This window comes from Cervus canadensis, chromosome 2 (genome assembly GCF_019320065.1).
Source record: "Cervus canadensis isolate Bull #8, Minnesota chromosome 2, ASM1932006v1, whole genome shotgun sequence".
Classification (NCBI taxonomy): Eukaryota; Metazoa; Chordata; class Mammalia; order Artiodactyla; family Cervidae; genus Cervus; species Cervus canadensis.
In genome coordinates this window covers 3848484-3860848 of record NC_057387.1, presented here as the reverse complement: position 1 = coordinate 3860848, position 12365 = coordinate 3848484, and the positions used below count along the sequence as shown (strand labels likewise).

General features: G+C 45.3%; 1 protein-coding gene across 4 annotated transcripts in view; it reads left to right on the top strand.

Annotated features, from left to right (window-relative positions):
- The window catches only part of PBX1 (PBX homeobox 1), a 329043-nt gene that overhangs the window by 221102 nt on the left and 95576 nt on the right, over positions 1 to 12365 (top strand). For all 4 annotated transcript variants that reach the window (XM_043450585.1, XM_043450602.1, XM_043450579.1 and 1 more), the window contains exon 3: positions 6330 to 6574. In XM_043450585.1, the coding sequence (XP_043306520.1) occupies positions 6330 to 6574 (245 nt within the window). The remainder of the gene's footprint in view (positions 1 to 6329; positions 6575 to 12365) is intronic.

The following is a 12365-nucleotide window of genomic DNA, read 5'->3' as shown; positions in this document are numbered from 1 at the left end:
CATTTTCAGGCTGATTTGACAGATTTGAAGTGGGGTGGAAGAGGTGACAGGGAAAAGGTCTCTACCAGACGATAACTCTGGTCCAAACTGTAACTGGACCAGAGGGAGAAAGCGTGAATATATAAGGAGCGGACTGCCTCACCATGGACAGTGAACCGCGACAGAGATCACTGGAGAGCCCATTCCTGCAGCCTTGCTTCCTGCACTCTTTCTAATACATTAAGAGATGCTGACATAGGTGCTCATTGCCAGAGGCTCTGTGAGGTCATGGGGGATACATAGGTGGAGGACAGATCATCACAGCTTTTCAGAAGCTCACAGCCTTGCTGGCGAGGTGGCAGGTGTGACGTTGGTGGTTCTGAGATGTGCTGTGTCTGTGGTGTAGATAGTATTAATACTTGCTTGGTGTCTCAGTGACAAGGGAGCTCATTTCTAGCTATTATCTGGGTAGGTTTCTTGGAGAAAGACTGAATGGAGATTTGAAATAGGATGAGATTGTGGTAAGTGGGTTTTTCTGTCTGAGAGGGAAGAGGGCATTCTATCACATGGCTTGGTGGCTCTAATCATGATGGTCCTTTTGGCAGAAAGAAGTAATTGAAGAAGACCAGGTTTGGAGGAAATTTTAAAGAAATTCAGAGGTCAGTAGGAAGAACTTCCTCCCTTCCCTACCTCATGTCTGGCTGTCTTCCGCCTTGTATGTCAGCCACAACCTGAGCATCAAAAGACATTGTGTGTGTGTGTGTGTGTGTGTGTGTGTGTGCATACATGCACACATATGCAGAATTGAAAGACATCCACTTGATGACCATTGGTGATAGAATCCTAATGTTATAGTAGAGGATAAAGTGTGTAAGAGTTAAAGACCTAGATTATGGTTGTGGCTTGTCCCATTTGCTCTGGTTTTGGGCAAAATACTCTGCCTTTGTAATCTTCAGTTATCGGCTATCTAAGTTTGTAATATTACTTCATGTTCTATAAGGTGATGCAGTTCATTGTGCACAAGTACTTTCTGAGCAAATAAAAGGTCTAACGGTGATATTTTCAGGAGGCAGGCACTTTGCTCTATTTCTATAAAATGCTAGGACAGCATTTTTGTCCCATACTTCTGTCCAAAGTTCTCACCCCCTGGAAGATGGCAGAGCAGGGTTGGGAGGAGAGTCTCGGAGAGCTTCACTATCCCAGCTTTTCTGGTCACATGTATTGAAGACCAGTTCGTAGACTGTGGAAAACCTGCCTGGAGGTTCAGTCTTGTGCCTTCAAATCAAGCAAAGAAATTGGCCAGAAAGCATGAGGGCTCCCATCCTGGGAACACCTCATGCCCTTTCCCAAAGTACCTGTCTGCTTGCGTGCTAAGTTGCTTCAGTCATATCCAACTCTTTGTGACCCTTTGGACTGCAGCTCTCCAGGCTCCTCTGTCCACAGGATTCTCCAGGCAAGAATCCTGGAATGGGTTGCCATGCCCTCCTCTAGGGGATCTTCCTGACCCAGGGATCGAACCTATGTCTCTTAGGTCGGCAGTGGCAGGCGGGTTCTTTACCACCAGCGCCACCTGCGAAGCCCAAAAAACCACCTGTCTGTTGACTGTCCATCATCTCTCTCTGTCAGCCCAGCTCTGGGTCCCTGAAGTGCTGTCCAGATTTGAAGACAACCCTCTCAGTAGATATGCTCTCTTCCTCTGCTGCCTGCTCCACCCCTGGAGGCATGAATCTCAGCAGGGGCATTCCCCCAGCACTAAAAAAACCTGGGAACCGAAAACAGCCGCCCTCCCAGCACAACCAGTCCTTGGTGAAGAAAGAGTGCCCTCTAGTGGGCTTTGTCTGGAGGTGCTCTGGATCGGTGGCAGAGCTCAGCCAAAGACAAAACGGCCCGCTTGCTGCCCTCCTGCCAAGGATCTTGAAGCTGCCTTCGGGTTTGGTTTGTTTTTCTCCGTGTGTGGAGAAACAAAGAAGGAACAGCAGGAGACCAGTTGTGAGAGCAGCCCCGACTGTGCTGTGACAGCCTTCTTATCTTGGGAGGCTCACCAGAGAATTAACCCCAGGGCCAGCGACGGCAGCAAGGTAGATGGTGACATCAGATGCTTTTTAAAGGGCCTGTGACATTTTCTGTATACGTCACTCACCTGTCTTGACCGGTCTCTCATATGAGGGGTTAGATTTGTGAGAAGGAAACTCCTTCTTTAAGAATCATTACCGAAAGGGTTAACTATCTTGTTGCGTGACCCTCTTTGCAGAGCAAATCCACTGCAGTTGATTTTATTTTTGGTAATGGAAGGATCTCACTATTAAAATCCTGTATGTACTGGCATAAACAGGGGTTTTTCCCTTTAAACCTTAGTAAAAGCTGTTGGGCTGGGGAGCAGAGAGGGGAGGAGGCGAGGGAGGCTGCAGGGCGCCCATCAGGGGAGCAGGAACCTGATCACATGTGATGGTTGCTGGATTAGGTAACAGCTCCGCTGGTTGAAATTGGATCTTGGAGGATGAGTGTTAACATCTCTGGTGTCCTGGTGAAAGGTTCATTTGAGACTTGCGTGGTGCCACAGAGATAAAAAAAAGGAGCTTTTAAATAATCATTTTGTCTCCTATTTGGCAGAGTGCTGGCTTCAAGCAGTAAATAGGTAGCATCACTTTGGCTTAGACATATCGGCCTTTTATTTATTTAATGTGGGTGGGATTTTTTTTTAACTCACTAGCTGAACAGCTTTCCATGTCAGTGACTCCCAACGCCCCTCTTTATAGTGGTGCATCCAGACCCTGCTCCTTTGGGGCAGAAATCTGTCCATGCTGTGTGGTTTACTGGTCCATCCGGGCCTTGTCGCAGCACACATACACAGCCCAGGACCCTCAGAGCCAGAATCTTCTGTGTTAGATAGTGGAAGAGGAAGGTTTTCTTTTGTTTATATTGCATGCGTGTGTACGAATAGTTTTTGTGGTGGTGGTTGTGATACATACTCTGAAATTACTGTCTTCCTAATGATTTGAGTATGATTTGAGGGGTCTAATATGGACAGGACTGTTGGGTTTTTTTTTTCCAATTTTTTCTGTTCTTTTATTTTCTTCAAATCTCTGGTTTGGGGCCAATTTATGTGTCCTGAACTCTAAGGATAAATGCAAGCAAGGTGCATTTCATTTCTTTCATAACTATTCCTTCTTGGCCACATTTGGAAACCTATTATATTAAATCTTAGTGAATCCAAATTTCTTTTTAAAGGGTATTTGTTTCCAGGATTCATCAAATGATAGGAAAGCTAAGCAAAAGGATAACACTGTTACTATGTGGTGTTTTTCCCCCCTACTAAATGTATCCAGTAGGGTAGATTAGGGCTTTACCCTCTGTGACTGTCCTGGGACTTCTTTGGTGGGACACTCCTTTCAGTGTCCTTGGCAGCTTTAGCATTTCCTTTATTTCATTTAAAAGCAGTTAGATTTTAAGATCAAGAAAAATACTGAGCAGGTAGGTGTACAGACTTGGTGTGGACAGTTCATGCTTCCCATTGATTGTTTGAAAGAAAAAGTGAGGCATGGATGTGGGTGTAACTGAGAAGAGCTGGAAAGGGAGGATATTCTTTGAGGTAAATGTTGGGCACATGGGAAGTACTAGTAGTAACATGACCACCTGGTCACCCACCTCGTACCTGGAGGACTCAGCACCAGCACTTTGTTCTGTGTCTGCCCGACCCCTTTTCTGTCTCATTCTTTTCAGAACTAATGGAATTTTGCTAGAGGAATAAGTTAACAGGGTGAGTGAGTTGGTCTTCGGCACAGGTCCGACCATCCTTACCATCACCTCAGATAAGACGGTGTGTAGGTAGCCCCAGGAAAGTATATCCTCACCCGTTGACATTATTCTCTTTTACTTTGCTATCACTGTTGAGACCTGTCAGTGCTGGATCTGTCAGGAGGAATTGTTTTGGAGAGATGAGGAGGAGCCGCTTGGAGGCGTCACGGCCCGGCTCAGATGTCACCAGCCTCAGCATCTTGAGGAGGTTTCCCATCGGCCGAGGTTTGTGGCCTCTTCTGGAGCGTATTGGTCATGGGATTCCAGAGAGTAGATTAGTGTCAAATTTTGCCCCAGCACCAATTTTTTTAATGATTAAGTAAAAGTGCCACAATTACCAAATGGCTCAGAGGTGGTTCTTTTTTCAGTCTTAAATGACCCATAGGTATTTTGTTGATAAAGCAGTTAAAATTCGTTCAATGAAATTCACTGGGGAAACATCCATAAACCCCACACACTAATGTCCTCACCTGAAAGCATTCTCTGGGCTGTACAGGTGAGGAAGGAGCGGTTCCAGGGTTCTACCACCACCTGCTTGGGGGGTCACGTTCTTCTCCCCGCCACCCCACACCTTTAGGGGCTGGTATTGCACCATTCATTTCCTTTCTTAAGGAAATCTTTGTTAGTGGTGATATGTTCTTCTGAGGACTTTGGAGATTTGAGTAAATAAGTTCAAGGAACTGAATAACACAATTAAATCTTTCTTATTCTGAGATCGGGGGGACAATTTCCCATGTAAGGCTTCTGAGTCTACAAAAGAGGGATTTCATTGGAAAAATGTCCACAAAATTAAACTCCACAATCCTCTAACCTGCGATGTCACCAGTATAGCAATTTTATTTTAGTGCAGCAGAACATTAAAAATTCAGTTGCGAGAGGAGAGCCTGGGTCCTCAAGTGCGGGCTGTTCTGTATCCTTTTTTCTTCCCCAGCTGACTACCTTCCCCAGGCCCTCCTGTCCCCTCCTCCTGAATTTTCTCGCTTCCTCAAGGGGTTCGTGTGTCTACATCGGGCCTTTAAGCTGCCGCCCCAGTCCACGTGCTTGACCGTCCATTTGACTGTCTCGTGTTTCGCAAAAGCAATGCTGCCATTTTCCTTTAGCACAGGACTCAGGCTTTCCTTTGAAACAACTTTCAAGGTTGCTTCTTGTCAGACCTGTTAGAAGCCAGGAGCATGTGGGCACAGCCAGCAGTTACGCTGGTATTACAGGTGATGGAATGCCCCGAACGTCTCCATGGCCCCTGGGGTTGAGCTCAGATCCGCCTTACCTGTCACTGTCCCGGTGGGGCTCAGCAGATGCATCCTGGCCAGACGCAGCTCTGGGCCCGGCCCCCGGGCTCTGCCATCTCCACGCCCAGGGTTAGAACGAGCATAGCCTGCTGCTTCTCCAGTTACAGCCCTCCTTCCCTACTCTACCCGCAGTTTTGATTTTTTTAATTGGATACTTTTTTCCTGTTCACTCTCAACAAAGACGTGGCTGCTGACGACTAACCTGGGTTTAGACGAGTGATTTACTTTCTGGAAGGTTGTATGAAGGTAGTAAAAGGAGACTGCCTAGCTCTTTCACTGGTTTACTAAATCACTTGATCTCTTTCAGTCCAAATCACCCCTTCCTCCCCCACAAATGGTCGTGGGGGACTCATAAAAAGGAGCCCTTCATGGAGCCGAGCCTCCTTCATCCTCTCAGAATCCCAGCTTCTCTGAATCCCTGAGGCAGCTTGTTTAAAGGATCTCACCCTTGTTTGTACCAGGACGGAGTTCTTACCACCCAGAATAAATTGATCTCAGTTTTGGAAAAATAGAAATCCCTAGTCCAGGGGAGATGTCTTCACACATCACTCAAAGTAACTGAATTTGCCTGACTTAGGTTATTTTGAAAATGAAAATTTTGGCTGATCCAATATCATAAAGTCAATGAGTATAAAAACTTTGTAATAACAAACTCACAGGCATCTAAAATTAGAAATGAGAAAGGAAATGCTATTCCTTGAATTAAAATTTAGCAGTTTGGGGATGAAAGTGAAAATTATATTCTGTTATAATTTTTTTTTTTTGTGGATTTGAAATTTCTTTCATTGTGGTAAAATCTACATAACAAAACTTAGCATTATAACTGTTGTTGACTGTACAGTTCAGGGGCATTACGTACATTCACATTGCTGGGCATCCATTACTACCGTCCATTTCAAGAACTTTTTCATCTTCCCAAAATGTAACTCCGCACTGGTTCATTACTCCTTCCTTATTCCCCGCTTCTCCAAGCCCGTGGTACCCACAGGCCTGCTTCCAGTCTCCATCAGTTTGACTGTTACAGGCACCTCATATGAGAGGAGTATAATTAATTTCAGAAACAAATCAAATCTCTCCTTGCATTTTCTAGCCCTCCCATCCCTCTCTTTTTCCAGCCCTTTGCACGCTCATTGCTCAGATGCCGTTTTGTTAAATAATCTGAGACTTCTTCAGCCACATCATATATTGGGAGTTTTCTGTTGTTTTTAAATTTTACTTCGTTGGGTTACTGTCAACACCTCCCCACTCTTTTGTATCTTCCTGCAGTTTTGAGTATCCGGGGAGCCCAAGAAGAGGAGCCCACAGACCCCCAGCTGATGCGACTGGACAACATGCTGCTGGCCGAGGGGGTGGCGGGGCCCGAGAAGGGCGGAGGCTCCGCGGCGGCGGCTGCGGCGGCGGCTGCTTCTGGAGGCGCCGGTTCCGACAACTCCGTGGAACATTCCGATTACAGAGCCAAGCTCTCACAGATCAGACAAATCTACCACACGGAGCTGGAGAAATACGAGCAGGTACTCACAGCCTTGTGGGGGTCTGGACTCTCCCCAGCCCTTGAGGGCAGGGCGGAGAAATCACGAAACTCCGAGCTAGGAGGGGATGGAGGCAGGTAGCCTTTCCTGGAGATTGCCGTCGGGGATCCCATGTTTCTGGCCTCACCCCGGAGCCACTTTTTTGAACTTGAGCCCATCAAGTCCAGGGTCTCCACTATTGAAAACTCAGGCAAACTGGAGATAAGATCATTTTAAAAAATAGTTTAAAAAAATAGCTTTAATTGACGATTTTAGGAAACTGAGTCTATATGAGGAAACAGTCCCTGGGACTCCAGAGCACTCTCCCTTGGCATGCAGCTCTGGGGCACTCGGTGTGATAGTCATGAGCAGAGTCACCAGGTGACCTGGGGAGGTGTGTGTGGTGGGGGGTCCTCTGGGCCTTGTTCTCTCATTAATTAGGAGGCTACCTCACCACCCGGTGCTCATGGAAGCCTATGGGAATGGATGCTAAAACTTGACCTTAAATTCCTTCACTCTACCCAGATTAGTTCAAATGAAAGTCCATCATACTCTGACTTTTATATATAGTATATAATATGATACACATCTCCTGCTATAAAAAAAAGTAGAGGGTCTCAGGGGACCCCTGGAGGGAGACAAAGTTGAATTCCAGCCCTGACACTCTTATTGATGGTCTGTGGGATCCAGTGGTCCACATTCTCTACCTCAGTAGCTGGTAGTATTCAGCAAAGAGCTGTGGATTTGGAGCCTAAGCTATCAGAGAGCCATAAAAAATCATATGAAGGAAAAGCTTAAGAAAGGCTGTAAGTCATAAAACAGTATATAGATGTTGTATGGTATTCTAATTATAACAGCACCCCTCTCTGCTACAGCCCCCCCCCCCCACACACACACATGAATTTAAATGTCAATATTATTTCCTCTGGCCAGTATGAGCAACACTGTTTTACTAGGGGTCCTTTAACATCAGGATTTCCTCCCATTATTTAGCTGACATTAGTTGGTTGTCATATTGTTGGATGTGACCTTGTCCTGAAATTCTAAGTTAACATACTTTCATAGAATTGTTAGATTTCTGGCTTTCTTTCTTTCTTTTTTAAGAATCATAGCAGAAGAGGGAGAAAAAAAATCAAAAAGTAGAAGACCCTGTACCGTCCACTTAGGACTGTCTAAGTAAAAGGCAAATGCAAACTTAATAGAATATATAAATTTTAAAATAGAAATAGGCATTTTAAAATTTAAAGTGAAGAAAGTTTCATTATTGCACTCCTATCTACCTTTGAAATGGATTTCTACAAAGTCTCTTCTTTTATGAGGGAAAAGATTACTATGAAGCTGGAAGCCAAGTGTGGTGAATTTCAGCCACAGGACAGGTGTAGGGAGGAGTCAAGGGGAGCAAAATAAAAGTCATTTTGTGGTAAGAACCTGTGGATCATCACCCTCGACCCTCTCGGGGAAGAACAAACATTCTTATCATGATGTAGACTCTTGTAGACATTTTATCAGATCCCAGGAGAGGCTCAGCTCAGGTAAGCTGGCTGATCCATGACAATTTCCCCTCCTGGGCCATCATGTTAGAGTTCACAGCCTGCCCCAACCAAGGGGATAGTTTCGGAAGACTCACGGGGACGTTTCCTATAAAGGTCCCTAGCTAGCCACTTCGGTTCTTCCTCCCTTGCTTTTCCTATTGTACCTTCACCACTGAGCTTGGTCTCTGGCATAACAACCTATCTAGACCTGGTATCCAGGTTAACTCATCCCAAACTCCAGGGGCACAAAGAGTGTGGCTTCCTTCCAAACCTACAACTGGGATGGATATTAGGCTGGATGGTGTTAAAAACTGGCTTTCTTTGTAGCTCAGATTGCCAGAAACAAAGAGAACAGACTGTCTTCTTGATTTAACCCCCCCTTGTTCCTCTTCCATCTTCTTCCAAAATGTCTAGAGCACTTTTATCAACCTAACTGCACTTGTTCCAGCACTTTTATGGCTGTCATCATCTCCATTCTGATACAGGTGAGGAAATGGAGGTCAGAGAGGTTAGATGATATATCTGGGTCACACATCCAAGGAGGGACAGATTACCCTGGAATCTCGATTTGGACCTTTAGCCCAAGGCTGTTATTGGAGCAACCCTCAGCTCCACTTAATATGGAACGAGTGTGGATGTCTGTGGACAATGAAGTAACTGGCCTGTCCTCCCTGGTACTTTCATGGAATAGATTGATGCGCTCTAAGAGAGACTAGTGATAAAAATACTCTCCTTAAGAAACTTCTCATAGATTCCTACATATTCTGAATAACAACAATACTAGAAATTGGGAACTTGCACTGTATCCATTTTGCTGATGGGTGGGGCTGCATTCCCTCTCTGCTACTAGTTTGGTCTGAGGTGACCCAGTGCTAAAGTCTGCAGGCTCGATGGTAGGGTTAATGGCGACCTCTGGGAGAATTTATGTCAACATGCGTCTCCCACAACTGCTGCTGCCAGTGTCCCGTCCCTGCGGTGGCCACTATTGATCCACGCCTCCACAGGAGACCCTCAGACCTTCACCGGCAGGTCTAGTTCAGTCTCTTGTGGGATCAAGTTAGGTCAAGGTAGCAGTGGTAGTCTGTATTTATTATTCTTAAGAAGTACTAAGAAATTATTGCCTTATTTCTTTGGGCATTTTCTGGGTAGGAACTGAATACTGCTTAACACACTGTGTGCTTAATAATTTATTAATATTAGTTGTATTGTTAATTAGAGTAAATGGCAGATTGTGAGGAAATTATGCCATTAACCTTCTAGCTAGTAAGTCTGAAAGATAGATCTTCTTCATTTTTTCTCTAAGCATTCCTCACGGGACCTTTTTAAAAAATAGGAAACCTTAGTAAAAATGTCAGTCTCTTTTAATAGTACCTAGATGGTTACCGGATTGACTATTTAAGAGTTGACTCTATTGTTTTGGTTTGTTTTGTTTTTAGTTTGGTGATGATAGATAACCAGAGGATCAATTAGCTCTCCAGTAATTAACTAGGGTAACCCTCCTCACCCCTCCCACTCATCGTGTGCTCCCCACAACCCCCGCCAAAAAGACCTGAATCAGCCATTGTTTCACCCTGAGGTTATTAGATAAAGAAGGCTTCTAGTGACTTTCATCAGAAAGAAAGGAAGGAAATTGTTTTCTTCATTAAAAAGGGTTGGTAAACACCTTTTCAGTCGATCATGTTGGTAGCTGAGGTATTTAAGAGCTAGCTAAAAAAAAGAAAGCTGGCATATTTTGATAGATAAAACCAGGATATCAGAAAACTAAATTTTCTTCCAAGTGCTATTCAAAAAAACAAAAAAAGATGCTCTTGTAGCTTTGCAGAGTTCTTCAGTTTTTGTAAGCGATGCTGCCAGGACATTGACAAGGCTTAGTCTCCAAGGCTGAACTGGGGTGGGTTAAGTAGTCCTTTCACAGCCAAGGAAGTCTTAAGATCTCAGTCCTATTCCTTGCTGAAATTGGCAGCCAAATCCCGTTTGAAAGACTTAGAGATGAAGATGAGCTTCAGAGAGTGCAGGAAGGAAGCTTCAATTCTAGGATTAAATTGCTTATACTAAGCAAGATTTGTGAAGAGCTTCTCTTGGGTCAGCCGCTCCTCAAAGTGCCCTTGCCCTGGAACCTGGGATGTCTCCAGAGGCAGCTGGAGGGGTAGCTCCAGAAGGTGACTGTCTTTAGGACAGTCTTCAGCGGTCTCCTCTGTCATGGAAACCTTCAGCCTGGGAGGGTTCTATTTAATTAATTAATCACTTCCACTCCCCATTCCATCGGGGGAACCTGGCCTCACCGGAGTGGTGCAGCTTCCGAAGGTGCTGAGCTTGGGGAACTAAGGAGGCCTGGGTAGTTCAGGTCCTGGAAGAATCTGGATCATTGTGTTCTGCCCATCTAAATGGACTTGGAGTCCTGTCTGCTGTCTGCTGTGTGTTCCCAAGCAGCTGTTGAGCAGCTGCCTCGCTCCACCTCAGCAGTGGGTGAACAGACGCCACTGTCTGTTTAGGGCAGAGCAGAAAGGGGCCCTGGATCCAATGCCCCCAATAAACACCAGCTATTGTGAGTATTTTTATTCACCGTAATGAAGCACATTATTAACGGAGTACTATGGCTTCCCAGCAGAGAGGATGTACATCCGACAATACCTGCTTCATGCCCAGCCGCTCCTCACTTGGAACCCCCACCAAGTCGGGGGCGGGGGAGGACCTGCAGCCCCGGCGGGGCATGCTTGCAGCACACCTCCCCACCACCCATCTCCGAGGCCTCAGAGACTTCCAGCCCACTTGCTGCCAGGCTTTATTCTCCTCCCTTCGTGGTACAGCTTAGGGGTGAAGGGGCTGTTTAGGTTGGGGAGAGATGAAGCTTATAATAAGATCTTGTGTTTATATAGCAGTTTTCATAGTAAGGGCAAAATGCTCTATGGACCTGATCTTCTGTGGGTTTCATCTTCAACATATATATACCTGCAGAGTAGAAAGAAGCTATTTGTGACCTCCTTTATTTATTTTTTTTATTCCACAAGGGAAACTGAAGCCTGGAGAGGTTTGCCCCACTGTGATCATATGCTGGGTTTCTGAGTTACCTATACTTGAAAAAGATAAGGACACACAATATGGCCGGACACACAATATGGCCTGACACACAGTAACTTATCTTGTCCTTACCACAGTCTTGGAGGTACTGTCCTCCTCGTTTCACAGATAGGAAAGAGAAAACACAGGGATCTTACATGACTGACAAAAGCCCCACAGTGAAGTGAGTTTCTGGGCAGGGTGTGAACAGGCAGTCTGCATTCTCAGCTGCGGCCCTGTTCAATGTGAGTGATTTACTCCATCCACAGGTCACCGTACAAGGAGTGTGAGGATTGCTGGCCTTGCTAAAGGGGTAGGAATGATTAAATCCACTCTTGGACGAATTAAACAAGGCGCTGAGTAGTGAAAGCAATTGCCCACATGCTCATGGAGACAGGGTCAAAGACCAGGCTTCCCAGCCCCCAGTGTAGACACAGCCCAGTGGATGTCTGCTGATGTATCTTTGGCCAGAGAACCTCGAAGGATTTCTTGGAGAAGTGAACAGTGAATGTGTTCCTGTCCCTGTATAACCAACAGCTAGGAAGAGCTTTGTGTTGTGAAAAAACAATAGCAGTGCAGTTTTGGCATTAATGAACATGATTCTGCGGTATTAAGTGGGACACTTTATGAGTCCTTAGTTCTTCAACCTTCAGAGCATCAGCTTGCCTTTCTTGCTAACAGATTTTACACGGTTTTCCAACACAGCTGTGAGTTAAGTGTGAGTAGATGTTTTGCTGAATGTTCCTTAAGAAAACCAGACTACAATGATAAGTGATAGTAACTAAAGGAAAGGGCAGCGGTGGTCCAAGGAGCAGGTCCAGAGTCTGGGAAAGAACAGAAGTCTTGGCCTGGTTTAGGGAGTATTCAGGCTGCTTTTTGCTGTGGGCCCTCATCTCTTGGGGACAGTTTTCCCAACTGTAAAATAAGGAGGTGGGATAAATGATCTCCAGTTTCACTTCCAGAGCTGATAGTATATTGGTCTATAACCTGAGAGTTTTCTGTCTGCAGAGGCATTTCCTAAATCCTCTAAATCATGTTTTGAATTTGTTTCTATACAGATTCCCTTTGTGTTATAGACATAGAGGCTCTTCAGAAGACCAGCATAGGAGGGAGTTCTTATGTTACAGCTAGAAGTAGATTAATGAGAATCTCACAGAAGAGTCATCAGAGCTTTTAACTCAGTGATTCCATTCTTTGGAGTCTTT